Source organism: Caretta caretta, chromosome 4 (assembly GCF_965140235.1).
Source record: "Caretta caretta isolate rCarCar2 chromosome 4, rCarCar1.hap1, whole genome shotgun sequence".
NCBI lineage: Eukaryota > Metazoa > Chordata > Testudines > Cheloniidae > Caretta > Caretta caretta.
The window spans coordinates 37,267,083-37,293,026 of NC_134209.1; the positions used below are offsets into that span (position 1 = coordinate 37,267,083).

General features: G+C 41.2%; 1 protein-coding gene across 5 annotated transcripts in view; it reads left to right on the plus strand.

The window, feature by feature from the left end:
- The window catches only part of RAP1GDS1 (Rap1 GTPase-GDP dissociation stimulator 1), a 155,201-nt gene extending 129,885 nt beyond the window's left edge, over positions 1–25,316 (plus strand). For all 5 annotated transcript variants that reach the window (XM_048846605.2, XM_048846606.2, XM_048846607.2 and 2 more), the window contains 9 exons: positions 1,307–1,432; positions 10,181–10,324; positions 10,601–10,732; positions 11,244–11,378; positions 12,934–13,059; positions 15,506–15,645; positions 19,947–20,073; positions 21,572–21,700; positions 24,635–25,316. In XM_048846605.2, the coding sequence (XP_048702562.1) occupies positions 1,307–1,432; positions 10,181–10,324; positions 10,601–10,732; positions 11,244–11,378; positions 12,934–13,059; positions 15,506–15,645; positions 19,947–20,073; positions 21,572–21,700; positions 24,635–24,762 (1,187 nt within the window). In that variant the 3' untranslated portion in view covers positions 24,763–25,316. The remainder of the gene's footprint in view (positions 1–1,306; positions 1,433–10,180; positions 10,325–10,600; positions 10,733–11,243; positions 11,379–12,933; positions 13,060–15,505; positions 15,646–19,946; positions 20,074–21,571; positions 21,701–24,634) is intronic.
- Positions 25,317–25,944: the final 628 nt, after the last annotated feature.

The window sequence follows — 25,944 nt, forward strand, 5'->3', positions numbered from 1 at the left end:
AAACTATCCTTGTGTACTTGATGACCCCATTAGAAGCCTCACAAGACGTTTGGAAGCAGAAATTGCTATTTCAGCACAGGAGATTTTGGGATCTAGAGTTTAGCATGGTTTGGAAGGATCACACAATCCTGCAGCTCATCTTTTAAGTATTTCTGCTCTCAAGGTCCTGATCATGCTTCCATTGAAGTCAATGGCAAAACTCTTACTGATTTCAGTGGAACATGAATGACCTCAAGAAATTCAATTTATGCTACTCTTTAGAGATATGAAGATACAGATCAATAGACAGAACTAACAGAGAAGTCGGTGTTTTCCTCTCCCCAGATTTTAGATTGTGGAGTCAGGTTCTGATCACAATTAAATGGATATAAATCCAGAATAATGTCATTGGCGTCAATGGAGTTATTCCAGATTTACACTGGTGTAACTAAGGTCAAAATCTGACCTTCCTCTTTTAAAATACTAAGATTGAAATCCATTGTAGAAGCCATTCTGTACCCAGGCATTTTAAGTGAAAAAAATATATAATTTGCATGCTGAGGCCCAGATCTTCATTTGAGAGTGCACAGCACAGTGTTGGGCAGAGGGTGCTTTCCAAATCCTAGGACAACAGTGTGCTAATTAGAGCAGCCTGACAGCTGCTGTAAATTATCCCATCTGCCAGTGGCCTCAGGGGACCATTACAGTAGCTGGGGATTGCTGGGACTCTGGTCAACACCAGCCACGTCCCCTTTACTACTGGACGCTGCAGCCAGAGGGCAGGAGTCACTATGTTGACTCTACACCACTGGGTGATCCTCCTGTGGCCAACTATGGTCCCTTTAGAACTGCGATGTGCAGGGGGTGTGGCTTAAAGCAGCCATAGCACAAGAGAGAATCTGACTTTGTGGCTTCAGCTGTGTAGATATTCCAAAGTAAATGCTACCAGCATGCAACCATGTAAATATTAATAATGTCCATACGACCCTTTATCTCGGCAATAGAAAATTCAGTACATGACGTATAATTTTTCTTTTTGGTCTGAAGGCAAACTCTCAGTTTATATCTTTGTAATTTTACTGTTGCTATGGATACCTTTATATTCTGCTGGTGCAAAAGTTTTAATAGCCTTGGACATAATTAATAATTCAGGTCAGTACATTTTTCTTTTCATTTAATGACAAGTGTAAGTATTGAAGTGTATTGCTCTTGTCTGTGAAGAGCAGTTAGCCCAATTAATCATTGTGTTGAATAAATCTGGTAATAAAGAGGAAAGAAAAGTTTGATTTGGTTTGTTTACACTCTGTTTGCCCTTTTTATTTCACAGAATCAAGCAAAGAGCAGTTTGCCTACACAAACATTGCTGAAGAGATTGTAAAACTATTCAAGAAACAAATAGAACATGACAAAAAAGAGATGATTTTTGAAGTTTTGGCTCCTCTGGCAGAAAATGGTGAGAAGTTGATCATCTTTTATTGCCATACAGTAATTTTCATTTTTTGCTTATTTGTACACCAGCTTTTCAAAAATAGCCAACTTGTCAGTAATTATTTCATACTTTACCTTGCTCAGCAATTTAACCTTTTCTGTGGAAGTCATATTAATTGAGCCATCTGATAGCAACTGGAGATGAAGAGTAATGTGAATATTGCCTAGCAGCCTAAGCATACAACTGGGTGTCACCAATTCCTGGGACATGGTCCCACCTCTATCGTCAACTCCTTCTGTGTCTTTCTTGCCTCAGTTTCTCTGTATTTCAAACTGGAATATTAATACCAACTTTTGTATGTTACAGGGCTTTATGAGGATTATTAGGTTTGTGAAATGATTTGAATATAAATTTTTTCCTATAGTGGATTTATAAGTATTTCAATGAATTACATTTGTTCGAATATAGTATTATTGTCATACTTATTTTAATTATTTGATAAAATTATAAAGATCATGATCTAGTTACTACTAAGTAACTATTTAAATTGTGGCACTTTTTCAGGGTGTTACCCTCTTTACTTTACTCTTGGCCCTCTGCTTTAAACACCATCTTTTGGTTCAGAAGATTTGGATGAGACTTCTTTGGGAGCTTGTTATTGTCACCCCTTCGGTTAGCTGAAAGGATTTTCCTAAGTAACATAAGAGACTCCATTTCCCCCTCAAGGGCTACATGACCTTCTTTCATAGTTGTGTAATCCTTGAGGAATGAAAGAACAGGACTGATAACCAAAGCAGCTCTCCTAGATCATTACAACACAAGCAGGTGATTTTTTTTTCTTTTTCTTTTTTTTTTTTAAACAACTGACATTTTGGTCATATTTATTATGAAAATTTTCTTGTATAAGGATATTTAAATTGTACAGCCAAAGATCAGGGCAGTCCATGAGATATAAAGTCTGGAAATGGCAGTGTAATAGTTTAATCATAGAAAGCATAAAAAGGTAGGGCTGCAAAAGACCTTTGAGAGGTTATCTAGTCCAGTCCCCTGTGCTAAGGCAGGACCAAGTGTATCTAGACTGTCACTGGCAGGTGTTTGTTTAACCTGTGCTTAAAACCTACAATGATGGATTCCACAACCTCCTGGGAAGGCTATTACAGTGTTTAACTATCCACATAGTTAGAAAGTTTTTCCTAAAATCTAACCTAAATCTTCCTTGCCGCAGATTAGGCCCAGTATTTCTTGTCCTACCTCCAGTGAACATGGAGTATAATTAATCACCATCGTCTTTATTACAGCTATTAACACATTTGAAGACTTATCAGTTCCCCCCCCTTAGTCTTCTTTTATCAAGACTATCAGTTTTTTTAACCTTTCCTCATAGGTCAGATTTTTGAACTTTTTATCATTTTTGTTTCTCTCCTCTGCAATTTCTTCAGTTTGTCCACATCTTTCCTGAAGTGTGGCGCCTAGAACTGGACACAGTACGCCAGCTGATGCCTCACCAGTGCCGAGTAGAATGAAACAATTATCTCCCATGCCTTAATACACCCCAGAATGATATTAGCCTTTTTAGTAACTGAATCACATTATTCATTCATATTTACTTTGTGATCCACTATCACTCTCTTATCCTTTTCAGCAGTACTGCTGCCTAGCCAGTTATTCCCCATTTTGTAGTTGTGCATTTGATAGTTTCTTCCTAAGCGTATGTGTTGCACTTGTCTTTATTGAATTGCATCTTGTTGAATTTGTCAAGGCCATTTTGAATTCTAATGCTGTCTTCTTACAAAGTTCTTACAACCTCTCCCAGTTTGAAATCTGCAGATTTTATAAGCATGCTTTTACTCCATTATCCACATCATTAATGGAAATATTGAATAGTACCAGACCCAAAACAGACCCCTTTGGGACCTCAGTAGTATGTCCCCCCAATTTGACAGCAAACCATCCATAACTACTCCTTGAATATGGTCTTTCAACCAGTTTTGAACCCACTTTATAGTAATTTAATCTAGATCACATTTCCCTAGTTTGCTTGTGAGAATGGCACGTGGGACTGTGTCAAAAACTTTACTGTACTCCAGATATATCAAATCTACAGCTCCCCCCCCATACCCCATCCAGTAGGCCAGTAACTCTATTGAAGAAAATTGGGTTGGTTTGACAAGAATTGTTCTGTATAAATCCAGATTGGCTATTATTTATTAGCACCTATTATCCTGTAGGTGCTTACAAATGGATTGCTTAGTAATTTGTTCCAGTATCTTTTCAGGTATCAAAATTAAGCTGACTAGGCTATAATTCCTGGAGTCGTCTTTTTTTTCTTTTTAAAGATGGGTACGGTGTTTGCCCTTCTCCACTCCCCCGGGATCTCACCCATCCTCCAGCAGTTCTAAAAGAGAATCGCTAACAAACAGTTCTGAGATTGCTTCAGCCAGTTCCTTAAGTTCCCTTGGGTGCATTTCATCAGCCGTGCTGACTTGAATACTTATCTAAATATTCTTTAACTTGTTGTTTTCCTATTTTGGCTTGTGTTCTTTCCCCCTTGTAGTTAATATTCCTTATGTTAATACATTCGTCTCAGGAGACTTGAGTTCAAATTCTGTTTTGGTTGTAAATGCAAAAGAGTTGTTCAGGATCAGCTTACTTCCTTCTGAACATGCCTGCATCCCTAGGAAAATTCAGCACAGTTTGTATGATTTAACATCTATGCTTGAGTGGAGCCTAGGGATGAGGTATCAGGTGGAGTAGGTGAGGACCGAGCTGTGAGGCAGATCTGTGTTCGGAGGATCACTCAGTACCTGCCCACTGCATGCATAGCTCTAGCCAGTGCTACTATTCATGAGTGACAAATGTATGCCCCCACACACTTCTTGTTTAGAAAGGAAAAAAATCTTGAGAGAATCCTGTGCTCTTTCCCATGTTTGGGGACAACTTCTTTCCCAGATTACACCCTGTGCCACCCTGTTTACTAGTGGGTTTCACAGGATGTAAATCAAAGCAAAATGTGGGTCTTTATTTTCCAAACATTAAGAAATGTGCATTTTTGCCAGAGACTGTCTTTTTTGTTACAAGCAATGGTTGAAATTTTTTTTTCCCTTTTTCAGTCTGACAGCAGAATTTGGTCTGCTGTTTTCATAAATGATACTTGTAATGCAGATACTTTAGTTTTTGTTCAAAGGCTGTGTTTTGCAGTCACAGTAAGACAGAGCAGGCTCTGTGCTGTTGAAAATAACATCCCTTCATGCATGTTAGGAGGTAGTGTGCTAAGCATTTATGCCCCTCACTGTTAATTCAAGACACACTGATGTCTGTCACAACAGTGAGTCTGCCATCCTTGTATTGCTTAGCCGCATCTAAATGTGGTGGTGGGTAGTATGTCAGCGAGCTGAAACATTTAAATTAAGTACTTGCACAGTCAATCCATTTATTGAAAGGACCTGTGCAGTGGTTTCCAATTCTAATCACAACACACCTGCAACCTAGTATTCTGTATCCACGGAAACACCCTACTTTTTAAAGTAGCTCAGTACAAAAATACCAATTTAAAACACTCCCAGCTGAACATTCCTGGGCCTGTCACATAAAGTTCACGCAAAGGTCAGTAGCTCCGCCAGAAACATTGAATTTTCACTCATGTAGCAAAACCTAGTGACTAAAGTAGAAGCATTACCTGGGGAGAGTCAGACCACTGATTCTTCAAGATAGGTGAAGCTGGCAGCTCCAGTCACCACCCCATGCCACAGTCCATTTCCAAATCTTATGAAAAGCAACCTCCAAAATCCCCAGAGCTTTAAAAAGACCTAAAACAATGGGCCAAGGTCATCACTGGTGTAACACGTGATCTCAATTATTTATTTATTAATGTTCAGACTTTCCCATGGCACCAATGACTGTATTTTCCGAGCACCACAAAAATACTAACTGAAATATCCTCACAACACCTGTGAGACAGGAAAGTACTTGTTACCCCTGTTTTACCCATGGGAATGGAGAGTGACTGACTTCCCTGAGGTCACATTAGGAAGACTTGTAGAGCTAGGAGCAGACCCCAGATCCCACTTCAATGCCTTAACAAGATCATCCTTCCTCTCCCTTAAGCCTCATTGATTTCAATAAGAGAGCAGAATTCAGCCTAGTAATTTCTGCAAAAAGAACAGGCATACTTGTGGCACCTTGGAGGCTAATAAATTTATTGGAGCATAAACTTTTGAAGGATTCTGCGTGGACTCCTCCTGAAGGTCGAAACAACAGATTAGACTTCTATGTAGATTGCTTCCGGCGACGTGCACGGGCTGAAATTGTGGAAAATCAGCATCACTTGCCCCATAACCTCAGCCGTGCTGAACACAACACCATCAACAGCCTCAGCCGATGAAGTGAGCTGTAGCTCACAAAAGCTGATGCTCAAATAAATTTGTTAGTCTCTAAGGTGCCACAAGTCCTCCTTTTCTTTTTGAGGAACAACTCTGACATCATAATCAAAAAGGCTGACAAAGGAGGTGCTGTCATCATCGTGAATAAGTTGGAATATGAACAAGAGGCTGCTATGCAGCTCTCTAACTCCATATTCTACAGGCCATTAAGCTCTGATCCCACTGATGGTTTCCAAAAGAAACTACACTATCTGCTCAAGAAACTCCCTGAAAAAGCACAGGAACAGATCTGTGCAGACACATGCCTAGAACCCCAACCAGGGGTATTCTATCTGCTGCCCAAGATCCATAAACCTGGAAAACCTAGACACCCCATCATCTCAGGCATTGGCACCCTGATAGCAGGATTGTCCGGCTATACGGACTCTCTCCTCAGGCCCTACGCTACCAGCACTTCCAGCTATCTTTGAGACACCACTGACTTCCTGAGGAAACTACAATCCATCGGTGATCTTCCTGAAAACACCATCCTGGCCACTCTGGATGTAGAAGCCCTCTACACCAACATTCCACACAAAGATGGACTACAAGCCGTCAAGAACACTATCCCCGATAATGTCACGGCTAACCTGGTGGCTGACCTTTGTGACTTTGTCCTCACCCACAATTATTTCACATTTGAGGACAATGTATACCTTCAAATCAGCGGCACTGCTATCGGTACCCACATGGCCCCAGAGTAATGTGAACATTTTTATGGCTGACTTAGAACAACACTTCCTTAGCTCTCGTCCCCCAACGCCCCTACTCTACTTGCGCTACATTGATGAAATCTTCATCATCTGGACCCATGGAAAAGAAGCCCTTGAGGAATTCCACCATGATTTCAACAATTTCCATCCCACCATTAACTTCAGCCTAGACCAATCCACACAAGCGGTCCATTTCCTGGACACTACCATGCTAATAAGCGATGGTCACATAAACACCACCCTATAACGGAAACCTACTGACCACTATACTTACCTACATGCCTCCAGCTTCCATTCAGGCCACACCACACGATCCACTGTCTACAGCCAAGCTCTAAGATACAACCGCCTTTGCTCCAATCCCTCAGACAGAGACAAACACCTACAAGATCTCTATTAAGCATTCTTAAAACTACAATACCCACCTGCTGAAGTGAAAAAACAGAGTGACAGAGCCAGAAGAGTACCCAGAAGTCACCTACTACAGGACAGGCCCAACAAAGAAAATAACAGAACGCCACTAGCTGTCACCTTCAGCCCCCAAATAAAACCTCTCCAGCGCATCATCAAAGATTTACAACCAATCCTGAAAAATGATCCCTCACTCTCACAGATCTTGGGAGACAGACCAGTCCTCGCTTCCAGACAGCCCCCCAACCTGAAGCAAATACTCTCCAGCAACCACACAACAAAAACACTTACCTAGGAACCTATCCTTGCAACAAAGCCTGATGCCAACTCTGTCCACATATTTATTCAAGTGACACCATCATAGGACCTAATCACATTAGCCACGCCATCAGGGGATCGTTTACCTGCACATCTATCAATGTGATCTATGCCATCATGTGCCAGCAGTGCCCCTCTTCCATGTACATTGGCCAAACCAGACAGTATCTACACAAAAGAATAAATGGACACAAATCTGACATCAGGAATCATAACATTCAAAAACGGGTAGGAGAACACTTCAACCTCTCTGGCCACTCAGTAAAAGATTTAAGGGTGACAATTTTGCAACAGAAAAGCTTCAAAAACAGACTCCAACGAGAAACTGCTGAGGTTGAAGTAATATGCAAACTAGATACCATTAACTTGGGTTTGAATTGAGACTGGGAGTGGCTGGGTCATTACACATATTGAATCTATTTCCCTAAGTTAAGTATCCTCACTCACCTTCTTGTCAACTGTCTAAATGGGCCATCTTGATTATCACAACAAAAGTTTTTTTGCTCCTGCTGATAATAGCTCATCTTAACCGCTTACACTTTGTATGGAAACTTCAAACGTCTCTGTATGTGTGTGTTATATATCTTCTTACTATATGTTCCATTCTATGTATCTGATGAAGTGGGCTGTAGCCCATGAAAGCTTAAGCTCTAATAAATTTGTTAGTCTCTAAGGTGCCACAAGTACTCCTGTTCTTTTTGCGGATACAGACTAACACGGCTGATACTCAAACTAGTAATTTCTGATTACCCATGAGCAAGGAACAAAACTCCCTCCCAATTCAACAACCAGAAGTTGGCCTTGGCCCTGCTCTTGCTGCAGTCAAATACCCTTAGATGTAATAGGCAAAATCCTGGCTCCACCAAAGTCAATGAGAGTTTTGCCATTGACTACAGTGGAGCCAGGATTTCACCCTGTGATATTATATACACACGCACGCACCTACCTCCCATTAAAGTCAGTGGGGTTTCTGCATTGAAAGACAAGAACAGAGCCTCACGTTTTGTTCTAAAATTTTAGCACTGAAACTTGCTGTCCAAGGCCCATGGGAAGCCTAATGCAGCATAACCTGTGTGATTCTGCCCCCTGAGGTGGGAGGTCAGCATGCAAGGATCCTCCACAGGGGATTCATACCCTTGAAAATCATGGTGTACAGTTCCAAGGGGGCTCCAGGGCCAATGTGGTGAGAAGATTTGAGGGCAAGCCAGAGCAACAGCAGAGCTGGTGGATCTGTGACTACATAGATCTGCTGAGCCAAGTATACTTGCTGTTAGGGGGTGAAGGCAGTCACAGCAGCTTGAGCACTGCAGCCCTGAGTCTGGAGAAGTAGCCCGGTGGGATTCCTTCTTCTGCAGACATCCCCGCACACAGCCTTGGATTCTGACACAGAGACAGAAGCAAGCAAATTCCAAAGTAAGAGGTTTAACCACAGCTCACTCTGTTGTGCCTGGCTATGGGAAGGGATCTCAGTACATTTTAATAATTATTATTTATTATTTGTATTGCAATAGCATTTAGGAGCCCCAGTCATAGATCAGAATCCGACCGTGCGAGGGGCTGCCCCAAAGAGCTTACTTACACTCATATATGGAGTACTGCATACAGTGTAAGGTGGGACCTGAGGAGAGTGCAATGAGCAGAACTTCCAGCTTCCTCACTTTTCCTGGATGACGCTCAGAAAGCTACAGTTTAGTGAGTCTCTTCCCTTCCTTGTTAGTCAGGACGTCTTCAGAATTTTAAAATATCTTCCAAGCTCTTTTCATAAAGAGAGATTATGCCTTGGACTCTGCACCCAAACAAGGGAGTAAGAACTCCCCTTACACTCCTACATGGTCTGCTCAGACCTTGTGTCTGGGCGCATAGGAGTGAGCTGCATGCCTGCTTACTCCCCACCCATGGAGAAGGTGCACAGGAAGCAGGCGAAATTAGCTAGCCAGCACTGCTGAGCTGACCTGGTGATATTGGCTAGTGGCAAACTACTGCCCCGTGGAGTGCAAGGAGAAACATGGGGCATAGCTGTAATTCAGGTGTCTCCAAGTCACAAAGCCTACTGATGCAATGTAGACACCACCCTTTACTTAGAACTGTGCCTAAAAGCCACAAATCTAGCCTTTACATAGTAAATGCTTGGGGTCAGGGACAGACTGCAGTGTTATCTAGTGTCTGGCACAACAGCCTGGCCTTTGGGTGTAACTCTGAACATAAATATTAACTAATCATAGAAGAGAATAGTAGACGATTGCTAGAGAAAGATATGATGATGCCTTGCAGAGCTTGCGAGCATCCCTTGAAAATACAGTTGGTGGACCACATCGAACCAAATAGATCTTTTAGTGTGTGTCCGCAAGTTATTTACATTGTGTTGATCTGATTGTCTTATTTATCATTCAATATTTGTCTGTGGTTGGTATGAAATGCAGGGGGCATCTGCCACTGCTTTTCAAGTGTTTTTCACATCCCCAGATGAATTCAGTCTTTTTTAAAGCACTTTATATTTTTCTTTCTTACAAATTATCATGTTATTGAGAATACGGGCAGCAACATTATCATCTACCTATAAGGCAGAGCAGAAAATGCTTTTGGACACTGGGATCCCAGCTCTGCTCTCAGTTATATGAGTGCCACTAATTTGGCATCTGTAGAGTCTTTCTGATGTAACAAACAGAATTTGGCCCTGGCAATTAACGTAACTTGAAACAAGAAAATAAATCTATAGTGTTTAGTCCTTTCAAGATCAGATTATTTTTACTGTGGCTGAGGCAGATGCTAAAGTAGATGACAGATGAAAGTCTGCTCCCCTTACTCCATATTTACGCAATATAGCGTGTGTGTGTGTGTGTGTGTGAGAGAGAGAGAGAGAGACACCGTACTTCTATCATGCTCATGACTATTGTATTTGTGATATTTTTTAGATATCATTAAACTGCAGCTGGTTGAAGCGGGCCTGGTTGAGTGTCTACTTGAGATTGTCCAGAAGACTGTAGACAGTGACAAAGAGGATGACATAGCTGAGCTTAAAACAGCCTCTGATCTTATGGTTTTACTACTACTCGGAGGTGAGTACAGTATCTTTGTATATTTTGCAAAGCAGAAGAGGGTACCTATGTCACATTTTACCATTTAATTTTACTTTTAATCTATAAAACACATTTTAAAAATTATTTTAAGGACTTGCTAGCTAGTTATTCAGTGGGCTAGATTTTGCACTCTTACACCACTGTAAATCTAGAGTAATTCTAGTGAAGTCAGTAGAGTTACACAGATATAACAGAGGGAAGAATTTGAACTAACATTTCTTTTGCGTGTTGATTTTCTACACTTTTTGCCTCAAGATGAATCCATGCAAAAGTTATTTGAAGGAGGAAAAGGCAGCGTCTTCCAAAGGGTGCTTTCATGGATTCCTTCCAATAACCATCAGCTACAGCTTGCAGGAGCACTGGCTATTGCAAATTTTGCAAGAAATGGTAAGAATATGCTATCACAGCTTACGTTTGCCTTTTTGTACCCTTTCAATGTGCTGTTTCTACATAGCTATGAATCAAGCCTGTATTGTGGTGGGATTTTTTAATTTGGTTTAGGATAGCATCGGTAGTTTTGAACACCTTTGCAGGATTTCTGAAAGATGTTAACCCTGCTTTTAGAATTCTGTTTTTTCAACATTGAAGATTCAGACACATTACTAAAGAATCATTATCACTTTTTTAGGAATTTTTCAACTCTAGTAAATCCTACCTCAATCAGCACTTTTCAAATATATATTTGTATTATGCTATTGGAGTTTTCAATTTTTACCTTCTTCTCTATTTCCCATTCCTTTATTGTAAATGCGTAATTGTTCCTGTAATTGAAGTTGCTACACTTTACCTGAACTGGAAAATTTGGAAGAGGGGGAAATTACACTTTCGTAGTGAGAAGCTCTTGTACGCATTTAAGATTGATTGTGAGCATACAAGTGACTCATCTTACCTTGTGCAGATGGAAACTGCATCCATATGGTGGATAATGGGATAGTTCAAAAGCTGATGGATCTACTAGACAGACATGTGGAAGATGGAAATGTAACTGTGCAGCATGCAGCATTGAGTGCACTCAGAAACCTGGCTATTCCTGGTAAGGCTTACGTCGCACTGCTAATCTCTCAGGGTGAATTCTGGCTCCCACTGCAAAGCCCAGGGGAAACAATGTGCGGGATGGCATTGTCCCCAGCCAACCTGGAGGCAGGCTAGGGAGCATCTGTGCAGCTAGGCCACAGCCACTTCTTCATCTTTTGGGAGGGTTCGGTGGCCAGGTCACAGACCCACTGCCTATGTTTCTGCCACTGTTGTCCCGCAATACATCCACCCTGCGCTCCCACGGAGAGAGCTGCTGTGCTGCCTGGCTCTGCAATATGCAGGAGGAGGCTGTGGAGACCTCAATGTCACTTCCCGTTGCTCTGCAACTGTTCTGCATCATTTTGAGCTCTCTCTGGCTTATGGGGGATCCTACCTAGGATTTCCATCGTAGCAGAGAGAGCTGTTCACTTCTCTGATATACCATATCTTGCTGTAATTTCTCAGAGCTTGCGTTAGAGAAGGCCTATCAGGACATTTGATCCATTAGGATTAGTTAACGTTTGTAATAGTCTTTGAAGGTGGTGGGCCAGCCAAGTCCTAAATACTGTCATTTTTAATCATTTGTATCAATTTTTGATCGCCTGAACATAAAAATTCACATAAAAGCCAAAGGAAATATATAATGAGTATATATAAAACCTATACTTTCCAATGACCTGAGCCAAAAATCATTCTCTTTGATCAGTTTACTCTTTTTACTGCATACATTTAATTTTGAAAAATATTAACTTCCTGAGACTGAACATTAATACCTACTAAATTCGCATACCTTTAAAAATGCTAGAGAGCCATCTCCTGCTCACCTTATCCAGTCGAGTCGTCCCACTGACTTCAGTGGGCCAGCCTCCCATGAATATGTGCAGGATTGGTCTCAAACCAATATGTAGAACCTTGGGAACCAAGGAATATCTGCCACAGCAGGGTACTTCCTGTTAAGTATTATTTAGAATATGAACTAACGTATCACTTTCATTAAGCATAGTATGGGGCAAACCCTGCCCCCTCCTCACCACTTGTGGAGAGCCTCATGGAGGTGGAATCAGTGTAGTCTCACCACATGGGATGAGACAGGATTTAGGAGGCTGCGTAAGGAATGCTCACTCCCTGCAGGATATCCCACACTGCTGTTTGCACAGTGTACTGCGGCAGGGCAAGAGATTCCCCCCACTAACCTGATCCTTCAGTACACAGCGTCTATTCCAAACCTTTAGGGTGGAATTGTCTCTCCAGAAGGTCTCTAACTCCTGCTCTCATAGTTATTGTCCATGGAGAGGACTCTGGCATTCAGCTGAGATAGTCAGGCTGAGCACTGAAATTAGATTTATGCATAAGAACAAAACATTCAAATTCACATTGTGTCCAGGTAACCATATAATAATGTATATAAAGTGTGTGTGTGCGTGCGTGTGTGCTCACAATGTACACATTAGTATGCTATTTTTTGGTGTGCATAGAAAAGCTGCTCCTGGACTGTCTTGGAAATGACAGTCTCCAACTTTAAATGTATCATCAAAAATGATTTGTGAGATAATTTCTGTTCTTTATTTGTGTAGTTGTAAATAAGGCTAAGATGCTATCAGCTGGCGTTGCAGAAGCAGTACTTAAATTTCTCAGATCGGAGATGCCCCCGGTTCAATTCAAGCTGTTGGGAACGTTAAGAATGTTAATAGATGCACAAGGTAAAAATAAGCAGTTCTTCATGTTCTATGATTCTCTCTCTGGTATAATCTGTTAAGGCTCTTCTAGAAGAAAAATAGTTCTTTTTTTACTTAAGTGTTAGCACAATGAGAGAAACTTGATGGTAACACCCATTGTTTCATGTTCTCTATGTATATAAATCTCCCCACTGTATTTTCCACTGAATGCATCTGATGAAGTGAGCTGTAGCTCACGAAAGCTTATGCTCAAATAAATTTGTTAGTCTCTAAGGTGCCACAAGTCCTCCTTTTCTTTTTATGAGCTGATTTAAAAATTCTGGATTGACTACCATGGACAATCGGAACACGTTTCAGACACTTACTTACTTTTCTACTTCAGCATTCTTCTAAACTGGCACATTATGAATATATCTAACTGCAGGTGTTTTGACCTCATGTTGTGCTACTCAGTTCCCACTTTTCTGTACCTTCTCTGTATCTAGCACTCTTAAATGGGCTGATCCATTTAATAACTGATAAATTGCCATTTCAAACTGGATAAATGTCATGTAATTTGCAGCTATCACGTAGTGGCTAGAACTATCAAATAAAGTGGCAAACCACAGAAGGCTATAAAGAGTCTCTGTGACTCCTTGGTGTTTTCTTTAAATTCCAAGCATCTTTTTAAATTGCTATATCAAATAGCTTCCACCAACCCTCCGCCACAGTTTCTGAATACTAGCCCTTGTAAAATTCACAAGGGTTTGTAAGTACAGTAGATGTCTGGTTTCCATTGTTGAATATTTACATCCTTTTACCCAATAGCAATGGATGATATAGTGGTATATTTATGAGTATACCACAGCAAATCTGTAACTAAAGTATAGGACAGCCTTACTAAACTGTACAATGGTAAACTACAATTCTGCCCTGAGTGTGGACTTGCTGATTTGCTCCTCGCTGCAGCACAGATTGGCAAGCTCTGGAAATCAGGTCATTAAGAGGGACATCAAACTACTTTGTGAGTCAATATGAGGGACATCAAACTACTTTGTGACAGTGCTACATCACCTCTGCACCCAACCGTGGTACTCAGCACCATCCTGAGACAGGACAAAGGCACATAATGTGCTTCCCCATCTCTCTTCTAGCTGGCTCCTGCTCCCACTGATGCTGTTGGGGGACCAGGTTGTCCACTGTTCCCCAGGCCTTGTTAAAGGCTGCCATCTAGTTTCTTCACTGCTGCAGAGATGAACAGAACATGGAAGCCATTAGACCAATGCCACCTTCCCTTCAGAGGCAGCCCCACTTCCTCTGTACTTGTGTGTCCTGAGAACAGCCATCGAGGTGACAGCAGTGAAGGTAAAGATGGCTATCATGTTCTGTGCTGAGGGGAGATAGGACAGCTGCCAGTTCTGTTGCTCCTTTTTTTCCTTCCAGTGAAGGAGGGGCACGGCCCTATCATCTTCAGAACAGAGCCAGTGGTACCCACCTTTATTTTCACTTGTTCCCCTCAAAGGAGTGATGCAGCACTCTACATACTGAGAATATCAAATAGGAGAGGAGAGGCTATATTATCTTTGTATTTGGCATTTGTTTCAACACTACTGGAATACTGTGTCCAGTTCTAGTGTCCATGTTTCAAGAAGAATGTTGAAAAATTGGAGTGGGTGCAGAGAAGAGCCACAAGAATGATTAAGGGATGGGAAAACATGCCTTAGAGAGAGAGATTCAAGGAGCTCAATCTATTTAACTTGGCAGTGAAAAGGTTAAAGGGTGACTTGATCACAGTCTGTAAGTGGAACAGAAATCTGGTGACAGAGGATTCTTCATTCCCGTAGACAACAAGATCTAATGACTGGAATTTGAAGCTATGCAACTTCAGACTGGAAATAAAGGTGCATATTTTTAACAGTGAGGGAAGTTAGCTATTGGAAAACTTACCGATGATTGTGGTGTATTCGCCGTCACTGGAAATTTTTAAATCAAGAGTGGATGTTTTTCTCAAGAGATCTGCTCTAGTTCAGTCACAGCTATTGGATTTGAAGAAAGAATTAATTCAGGAAGGTCCTAGCACCTGTTTAATGCAGGAGGTCAGCTAAATGATCACAATGGTCCTTCTGGCCTTAAAAATCCATAGATCTATGAATTGGCTTACTGGGAATGTGTCACCTTTTTTGTCTCTAGTATTCAATAATCCATAAACTGCAATGGTCAAAATATTTTAAATTTTAAAGTTTCATCCGGGAAAAAAGAAAAAAAAATGTACCAGGAAAATATGTTGTGAAATTTTTTATGCAATTCACTCCCATCCCGATTTTTTACTAGTTTTACTCACTGATGCAAACTGGGACTTTCCCTCTATTAGCACAGAGTAACAAGATTCTTATTTACAATTTTTCTTCCTCTTAGAAACTTTCATGCATATATTTCTGACACATGCTGAAAAATGACAACCTTGTTTTATTTTGGCTTGTATCATATGTAGCAGAAGCTGCTGAACAGCTGGGAAAGAATGTGAAATTGGTTGAACGATTGGTGGAATGGTGTGAAGCCAAGGATCATGCAGGTGTGATGGGGGAGTCAAACAGACTGCTTTCTGCACTTATACGACATAGCAAATCAAAAGTAAGTTACTGGTGAAAAAATTCAGTTCATGTGGAGAGTCTTTAAAAGAAAGTCATGCCATGCTCTATTTTCAGTTTAGAACACAGGCCTTGACCCCCTGCAGTGAGATCTGCGTGAATGGAATCTCTGCCTATGGTGAGCCCCCGTTACATCAAGGAGTCCAACCAAGCAAATTAGCTTGCAGAATTATGGCCATATTTTGTAATGGGACTGGATGTCTCAGAAGATTGACAAATGGAGATTGACAGCCTCCGGGTCATCTATATGAATCCCATTCGGACCCATGTTGATTTAAAAGTCCCCTTCTGATGAGTGTTTGAAATAAGCCAGTGGCTTGTCTCCAGTTTCTATTGGACAGGCATTAAGCAGCTTTGTTGATATTCTCAGAAGAAAGGCCAAAGATTGATTGGACATGGAGACTTACCTGTCATCTCCTAGAAATGATCCATCTAGTTAGGATTGAGCCATGTTGGTGGGAAAGAGTGACAAGGAAATTGTATGACTAATTCCTGTGCTGTACCTCTAGCGTGTAAGAATACGGGACTTCTGGCTCCAGGGAGCCTGTCAATCAGACATTAGCACCAAGTTGAATATAAATGCCAATTATTTGATTAAAAAACTATTTGTTTCATAAATAGGAAGCCTGTTAAAGGGACACTGTCTAGGTTAGTAGGCCCAAATTTTGACCTACATATATTTATACTGTAACTTATAAATGCCAGTGGGGTAAATTTTGCTCTGAATTACACTAGTGTAAATCCATTCATGATCAATGACTTTACTCCAGATTTGCACCTGCATAAAAGGGATAAGAGAATCTTGGCCCGTTTTTTATAAAAAGTGTTTCAGTGCTATTCTTTCAGTTTCAAGCTTTCAATGAGTTGTTCAGTTACAAACATTTTCTTACAAATGTATAGTATACTGTATACTGTATAAAGATAATACTAGCTGTCTGTCAGTGCACTTCTAGTCACTCCTCACCATGTTAGCTACACTATACAGAGTTTATACAAAATACATGAAAGACCAGAACCTGCAGTCCTTGCTTAGCTGTGTAGTCATATTGGACCAAAGAAAGCTCTGGGATTAGCAGGTGTGACCCCCTGTTGCCAGGGACGGCTCCAGGCACCAGCGAAGGAAGCAGGTGCCCAGGGCGGCCAATAGAAAGGGGCGGCACGTCCTTCATTCCCTCTCTTCCTCTTCGGCAGCAGCTCAATTGGATTTTTCTTCTTTTTTTCTTCCCCTCCACCGCTTGGGGTGGCAAAAAAGCTGGAGCCGGCCCTGCCTGTTGCAACCACTGAGAATCATTCCTTCTTTTGCCAGGCCTATATTTTACCCATTGATTCAATGTGGTTCCTTGTATAAGTATGCACTGCAGGATCAAGCCTGATATTGGGAAATGCTATTTGAGAAATATGTTCACAAGTTAAGAATGACCTGATTCACGAATGGCACTGCAAAGCAGAAACAGATGCGTGCTGTGGGCCTGATCCTGCATGATGCTGAGATTACTCAGCTCCCATTTAAGTCAGTGGGATCTGTGGGTAGTTATCCCTTTACATGGTCAGTTCTTATGCAAGGGGTATTCTCATATTTCTCCTGCCCATCATATGGTTTGTATTCAGCCTCTACAAGTAGTCAGTATTAATTTTTTCCCAGAATTCTGAATACCTTTTTTTCTCACAGTCAGTCACGTGCATTTGGTGAATTCTGCTGCTATTTTAAGAAACCATGGGAGCAGAGATGTGAGTTTTTACCAGTCTGGGTCAGAGTGACTGCATTCAAAAATGTAAAGCAAAGATACTAACACTGGCATGGAACAGCTAATGTTTGTATTAAACACAGAATTTAGCAAAAATCACTCAGTGCAGAAGAATCTCTGAGCTTTTAGAGGCTCAAAGACTGCCCTTCAACACAGTGGAAAAATGAGTTCACTCTCTTTTAATTTTATACTTGCACTGCCCTCTAGGTTTGGATGTTGGCATAGCTGCATGGCTCTTTACTGTACTTTCACTAATATTTTAAATTCATGCACCTACAAAAGATAAGGTGACATTTTCAAAAGTGCCTCAGTGATTTAGATGTTTAGGCCACACTGACTTTCAAAGAGACTTAGGCCCCTAACTATCTGAGTTACTTTTGAAAATGGGACTTGGGCTCCAAGCTACTTAGGCCCTTCTGTAGAAAATTATAGCGAGAGGTTCTTTGTTTCAATTCCCAGTGACTGCAGCAGAAGCTGAAGGCACTCAGAGCTTTGCAGGAGGTCCTCAGCACTTAGTAGAGAGGAGTCTAATTAGAAGGGACTTGTTGCAAGTAAAAGAAAAATAAGTTTTTACATATGTATGTGCATTAGGTAATTCAACATTAAGTGAAGAGCTTTTTGGCTGTGAATTTCTTAGGCAGTAAGCTCAGAGCCTAACCTAGTCCCAAGTGTTTCCATTCAGTTGTTGTGTTAAGAAATGTGAAGCTTCAGCATGATTAGCTGAAGACATTTCGAGGTTCCAGGCTCATGCTTGCATTTTTTGTTTCCTTGCGCACAAAATCTGATTGCAATAATCTGTGCAAGTGCTGGAACATAAATCATTCTAAGCCCATGGCTCAGTTTGTGGTCTTTGGTTTGTCGCTGCAGGTAGAAAGGGGAGCACTGAAGGATATATTTTATTGCATGTCCTTGTCATTGCATTTCACTTTAATCATCTTACTCAAAGGACTGAAGTAACAAATCAAATTTTCATTTAAAAGGCAGGCCACCTTTTCAAACTTCGGTGCTTAAGATGCACCTGCGAGACACAAATGCATTTGCCTGTGCAAGTACCATGCAGCACACACAGTTACCTGATTTTGGGGCATGTATTTTGCAGCTGCGACTTACACTCAGACGTGAGAATAACTGACACACAATGTAGTATCTCCTTTAAACAGCTTCTTTCCTCCCCTTACTCTCATTTGTAACAACATCGCAGAAGCTTGAAAATAAATTGATTGGTGTTAGCTCCAGGAGAAGCACTTAACAGTGTGAGGTTTGTAGGTCCTATGAAAAAGACTAGTTAAAAAAAATAACGAAAAATAAATAGATAAAGAACTCAGAGGCCTTCATCTATCATTTTATTACAAATACAAGTAAAATTTTGGACCTAAAAACATTGACAGAGTCCTTTAAATGTCTATGATAACTACTCCAAGAGCATTTAATCCAGTTAAGATTTTTGTTTCCTAGGTCTTGGGCAACAGGAAAAGTACTGTAATTCTGGTTTTAGAACAAAAAGTAATACATCGGTATTCTGTAACTTATGGTCTCATATTTATTACCAGTTTCGAGAGAACACTATTCACTTCCTGCCTACGTACTTTGTTTTTCACATTTTGCATTATTAAATAAATTGGAATACAGAACAACCTCCCTTCTCTAAAGGTCTTTGGGGTCATCCCCCAAGGACAAGAGGCATTTTGGATGATGGGGGATTGAAAACCAAGATTACAAAAGAGTCGTTCTGGGTCTCCATACCCAGAGCATAGCAAAGGGATGCTGGGTTTCAACACTACAGGATAATGAGAAGAAAGCTAGTTGTCTTTGCAGATTGGCTGATTTTAAATGGGGCTCAGGGTTAGCTGGAGGGCAGTCCCTTTTAGAGCAAATTGGTCTGCAAAACACAACAGCAATGTCATCCAGTATAACCTGGAAGAGGGGTGGGGAACAGACTTAACCCAATATTGCTTAATTCTAACTTTTGGTTAACCCAACAATTACATATTATAACACACATCTGGTTAAATTATGTATAAATACATATACCAGTGGCTCTCAACCTTTCCAGACTACTGTACCCCTTTCAGGAGTCGGATTTGTCTTGCATACCCCCAAGTTTCACCTCACTTAAAAACAACTTGCTTACAAAATCAGGCATAAAAATACAAAAGTGGCACAGGACAGTATTACTGAAAAATTGCTCACTTTCTCATTTTAACCATATAAAATAAATCAACTGGAATATAAATATTTCAGTGTGTAGTATATAGAGCAGTATAAGCAAGTCGTCTGTATGAAATTTTAGTTTGTACTGACTTCACTAGTGCTTTTTATGTAGCCTGTTTTAAAACAAGGTAAATATCTAGATGAGTTGATGTACCCCTTGGAAGACCTCTGTGTACCCCTCGTTGAGAATCACTGGCCTATACACACACACGTGTGTGTGTGTGTATTACGTAACTGTACTTACAGCATACATCACAGCTAAATTATTCAATTCTGTTAATGTGTAATGCAAACTTTTTTTCAGTCCTGTTATTTTTATTTATTTTAGGATGTAATTAGGACCATTGTTCAGAGCGGTGGCATCAAGCATTTAGCTACCATGGCAACTAGTGAACACGTAATAATGCAAAACGAAGCTCTTGTCGCTTTGGCACTAATAGCAGCGTTAGAATTAGGTGAGTATCCTGATGGTTAGCTCTTCTTATTTTCCCTTTAGTCTGTGCTCAAGAGAGGCTCAGGGCTGGAAAATCCAAGCAGAAGTGAGTTTCTTGGGTAGAGTTATATGGGATCCTGCAGAAATTTACCAGTTTGACACGATATTTGCTGTCATGAGCATGGGAATCTATGTTAACATATCCACATACAGGCAAAAACGGGGTTGCACAGATCAAGTTTGCCTTGCAGAATCTATATTACAGGAGGTGATGTGTGAACAAGAAAGGCCCAAGAATGACTTTCAGATCCTAGATAGAGTTAGCAATGACTTAATAGTTATAATGTAAAAAGATGATTTTTCTAACAATGCTGTGGAGACTCAGAGATGATAAGCATGGAACCCCAGGATGTCATATTTATAATTACATTTCAGACTGGAGACACTATCAACTATGTGATTTAAAAAAATTGTTCTAGCCTAGTCAGGAGGCTAATTAAGAAAAAGGTTTTTAATAGGACCTGGTTCTGGCTACACTTGAATGTAGACATCCTAAACCAGTTTAGTGAGATCTGCTAAGATAAGACATCGACTAGCTGCTGATGCAGTCATGGGGAAGCTAGTAAAATGGTGGGTACTGCTCAGATAATGGCTGTTACTGGTTTTGTTAAATTTCTCAGCTATAAAAATCATGTATTTTTAAATTCCATGTCCTGTGTTGCTAACACCTTAAAGTTTGCTAAAGTTGAAAGAATTTTAAAAAATGGATTTTCCCTTCCACCATTTATCCTGCTTACTTGCTCTTTGTACTTCCCTCATCTTGGACAATAGAATTAGATGATTCAACATTACTTACTTTTGCGGTCAGTTTAATTTCTTGTTCTCATGTACTAGCAGAATGCTGTTGTGTTCTCCTTCCAAAACCACCGCAAAGAAGCATTAGATATAAAAATAAATTTATCACATTGAAAGAGAAAATATTTTTATTCATTTTGGTCTTTTACTCCCTTCCCATTTGTCTTTAAACAATTACATTTTGGGCCTAACCTAAGTTGACGGTGTCCCAATAAAACTTCGCCCAAATCATATACTCCTTAGTCAAGGCCTGATCCTACTAAGTATTGAGCACTCTCCAAAGGTGCTGAGCGCCCTCCGTTCCTTTTGATTTCAAAGATCACACCCTCAGTTTTTATTCCCTTTTAAGTCTGGAAAGCATTTAGTCAATGTGAGTTTTGACTGAGGAAGGCTAACAGGAGTTGGCTTCTCAGTATTTAGAATGCAGAGTGGATTTGCCATCAGGATTTTAGTTAAAATATGAAACTATTTCACAAGGACTTAACATTGTAACATTAATATATATATATAAAAAAATGAAACATATATCAGGCAACTCTTAAAGACTTCACAGCACCACTTTTACAGTGCAGGAGAAAAATATTTCAGTACATGGCCAAACACTGTGCATCAAAAATGACTGATGATATTCTTGGATTTACAACTTTCACTTATTTGTATTGCAGTCACTGCTGAGAAGGATCTCGAAAATGCTAAACTAGTCCAGATTCTACACAGACTGCTCTCAGATGAGAGGAGTGCTCCAGAAATCAAATACAACTCCATGGTGTTGATCTGTGCTCTTATGGGATCTGGTGAGTATTTACAAGGTGCTGTTTTATTCTGCTCCTTGCTCCCCCCCCCCCCCTTTAAAAACTAAACTTATTTTTCAGCTTGGACGTTGGGCCTCTACTAGATACACTGGGCCTAATTCTCCACTCACACTGGTTGTACATGGACATAACTCCACTGACTATGGTGAAGTCCCTCCTAATTTATAGTGTTGAGAGAGAAGGAAATCAGCTCTACCATGTGTACAGAAGGCTGTATAACAACTCAGTGCTGGATAATATTAGAGTATTTGCATCAGGGGTTTGCATCAGTTTAGCTAAATTGATTTAAATGGGTGCAACTTGTGTGTGTAAACAAGGCATCAGTCTTTTTACTGTAGTGGTTACTGATGATGACTGCTATATTACTGCAAGGTTCCAGGGGTGGTGGGTGATCTTTAGAGCAATATGCACAAGGCAGGATATAGAGGGACTTCGTAAAGTGCAGAATTTAGAGTCAGTGAAGGGAGACCCACGTATCACGAGCGTTAGTGCTGAAATTCACACTAGTGTGTTGCATTCCCAACATTTTTAATCCCTTTGGCATTAGTGGTTCTCTGAGTCCCTCTCCATATGAATGTCTTGGGAGCAATTCTCAGGAGCTTCTTCTACCTGTCTGTTGAGCTTCCACTTGCCCCTTTTGTATCTGTGCATTCCTTAAGCTACCTGATTCATGGAGCATGCCCCAGAGTTTTTGCTGCATTTTTCATTCCCATGATTCTTATCACCAGGAAGAGGTGACTGTTTCTGCAGCTCTCGCCTGCTCTAAAATAAGGAAACGTGATGTTTTAGTCTTAACTAATACTTAAAGGGATGCCCCACTTTGGGACTTCAAGCCTGCTATTAATTGCAAATGTATCTTCTTCCCCACCCTACCAAGTCCTTCCCTTTTATGTCACCAATCCCTATATAGATAGGATATTTATGCTTGTAAGTTTTGATGTTTTCTCTGCCAGTGAGTGAAGAGGTTCTTGAAGTTATTTTAAAATAATAGCTGCAGAGATTTTCTGCGTGGCTAAGAACTCTGTAGCTTCTAAGACCTTTGGTTTTATAGGGTATGTCTACACTGCACCTGCATGCAGGAGTGCCCTCCAGCACGGGTAGACAGACAGAGGTGCTAGCTCTGCTCAACCTAGTGTGCTAAAAATAGCAGCATGGATTTTATGGCATGGGTAGCACTCGGGCTGGCCACCCAAGTAGAGACCATGGGGATAAGGTGGCTGGCCTGTGTAACCACCCATGCCTCAGCATCACACGGCTGTTCTTAGGGTGCTTTCGCTTGAGCAGAGCTAGCAGCATGTCTGCCGCCCCAGGCTGGGAAGCGCACTCCTAGCTGCAGTGACCACGTAATGGAGTGACACTCTAAATGGTTTTGCTGACGGACACTGTTGTGACTCTCCTTTGTTACAGTGATGTGATATAATATTACATTTCACGTCTTTGTGCTGGCAGTTGCATATTGCCAGTTAAATATATATTTCTTGCCAGCTGGGAACTGGTGGTGCAATGGAGTCAGTGTGTTAAAAGAGAAGAGAATGATGACAATGGGAAATGTAAACAGTGTAACTTAAAGGATCAGAAAAAAACCCAGGGCATTCAAACCTAACACAGTCACTGTGTATGAAGGTCCTGAAGCGCCTAGGAGTCTGGCTAAACAGCGCTTTTCTGCCATTGTAACTCAGTAAGCTCCTGGAAGTTGATTTGGTAACACCTGCTTAAACATGGTGTTATCCTGGAAGTAGAAGGATAGGAAATACTTACACAGTAGAATAACTCCAGAACTGAAAACAGCTTAATTGAAATTGTTCACAGTGTACAAAAGTTGTCAGATGCATGGCCCTGGCTCTGGCTCTGCTGTCACACAGTAGGGGGGTAAAACGTGCAAGATAATTGGAAGCAGGTGAACAGGAAACAAATGTCACAGAAAATTTGCTACAAGGAAAAGGAGCACATAACCTTTGTGCGAAAAGTAGCTAATTCGAAACAGAGGTTCATATTTCTCATGAGCAGCCCAGGTCTCGGTTTAATTGGCAGCACCTGGCGAAGGAGAAATATATTTGGATCTTGTTGCTGATTGAGTCTACTAGAATTTCCTACCCTGCATATAAATAAAGCCTGAAGCACGTTTTTTAAAAAATACAGTGCCTACAATTGTTTCAACAGAACTCCTGATGTACTTGCGTTACTTTTTTCCCCCACCCTAAATTATGTATACAATAATGTACAAAGCAATCCATGCTAATTTCTTAAAGCAGAAGAAAACAAATGCTCACCATTTTAGAGGGACCAGGCCATGCATCAGTCAAAATGAACACACTTGTAAGTAGATTAACAATAACCAAGTGATGCAATGTCAGGTAGACAACTACCCTACACACTCACCCCTAACCATACAACCTCTTAGGCAAGAGCTGTTTTTCAACAGATGAGCCCTGGCTTTGTAAGACCAGTTTAGGGAATGAGTTCTAAAGGTGAGGTTCTGGCTATACAGTCTTCTACTAGTAACCATATTGAAAGGCATTGGGGGGTGGAATTTCATAAAGGCTGAGCATCCCACCACTCCAGCTGACGTCAGTGGGAATTGTGGATTCTCAACACATTACAAAATTAGGCCCTAGAGTTGCCATCACTCCACTCAAAAGTGGTGCTGTCTGTGTGTGTGTCACTTCTGGGTGATTGCTAAAATAGGCACTCTTACCTCTCTGCCACCCACCCAGGCTTTTCTGTGCTCTGCGACATGAGTGTCCCTCCTTTTTATGGGTGGGCACCATTAACTCTATCACCTCAATTAGTGTCAAGTACAAGAGTAGAACATAAGGAAAGTGTGTCTCATTAGCAGCCCCCAGAAAATTGACATATGTGCATAGACACATGGTCTGAGATAGCAGCGTGTGAACCCTTCGTGCTTCTGTCTTCCAGAACCCCTTCACAAGGAAGTGCAGAACCTGGCATTTCTGGAAGTCGTATCAAAACTCCGCAGCCATGAGAACAACACTGTCGCCCAGCAGGCCTCACTCACAGAGCAGAGACTCGCAGTAGAAAGCTGAGAAAGGTCTCCCGTTTCCATACAGCATCCCATCATGGATTTCACCTTTGTCCTCTGGCCTGCTGCTGCTCCTGCTGTGTTTTCCACTGTATCACTTGTGCACGCATGTCATGTTCCCACACACAGTGATGAACTGCTGTAGGTATCTGTCCAATAAGGGTTCTAAAATCCATAGGCGGTGTTAACATAAATCTGTCAGAAACAAGTCTCCACCCATAAATGTTCTATGTGTATTCTTGTTGCTTGGGCCACGCCGTAGAATGTGCATGTTGTAGTCCGATGATGATGTAAAAGTGGTACTACATGATGACTCTTTCCTCACACCCCTAACTGCCTAATGACATACTGCTAAATTAGGGACAATACAGGAAGCAGCAAGTCCAACCTAGAGTATTGATTATAGGATTAAATAGTAAATCTAGCTCCATTTTTGGTGCTTTGGAAACACAGGTATGAATGGAATGTATCGCTGCTCATTCACTGGTCTTGCCTAGTAATGTCAAACCCATGGTACCTAGAGGTAACAAATAAAAAATCCAGTGCTCTCACCCGTAACCCTCTGTCTTGCCCTTTTTGTATTTAAATGCAGAATTAATGCATGATGAGAAGCCCTGTCTTCAGTTTAAAGAAGAAATACAAAGGAAACCACTGAACTCCATTTTCCGCCCCTTGTCATTAGTATGTACTCTGGAGGGGGTGTCGTGTGGTTTTGGGCTTTGGCCCTAGCATTTATGCCAAGGTACAATCCCTTGCTGCAGCCCAGCATCTCCCCCAATTCTGCTGTGCATGCGCCCTTCACCTCCTGTGTGCACTTCCAGAGGCAATTCAAGCCTTTTCTCCAGCTTCCCACCAGATCTTCTACCTCTGCAGCAGCTCTCAGTCACCGTTCTCTGCTCCCAGCCTGTCCATTGCCCTTTTTCATTTTCAGGTAGTTGCAAGTAGCTTTGTTTTCTCCTCCTGGACGGGGTATTCAGAAGCGCTGTGGCGGCTCCCTGCTGAGCCCCTCGGCCCTCTTTTAGGGGGATGGCAGAGCAGGGCTAAGCCCAAATAGTAATCCTTCTGCGAGACATTTTTAACAGGATCCACAGAAGGCAAATTATGCCATGCCTGTTCTCAACCAGCTGACCCTCGTGCTGCCAGGGCCTGGAGATTTTAATCCAACAGGCACTTTGGGACCCCTAGC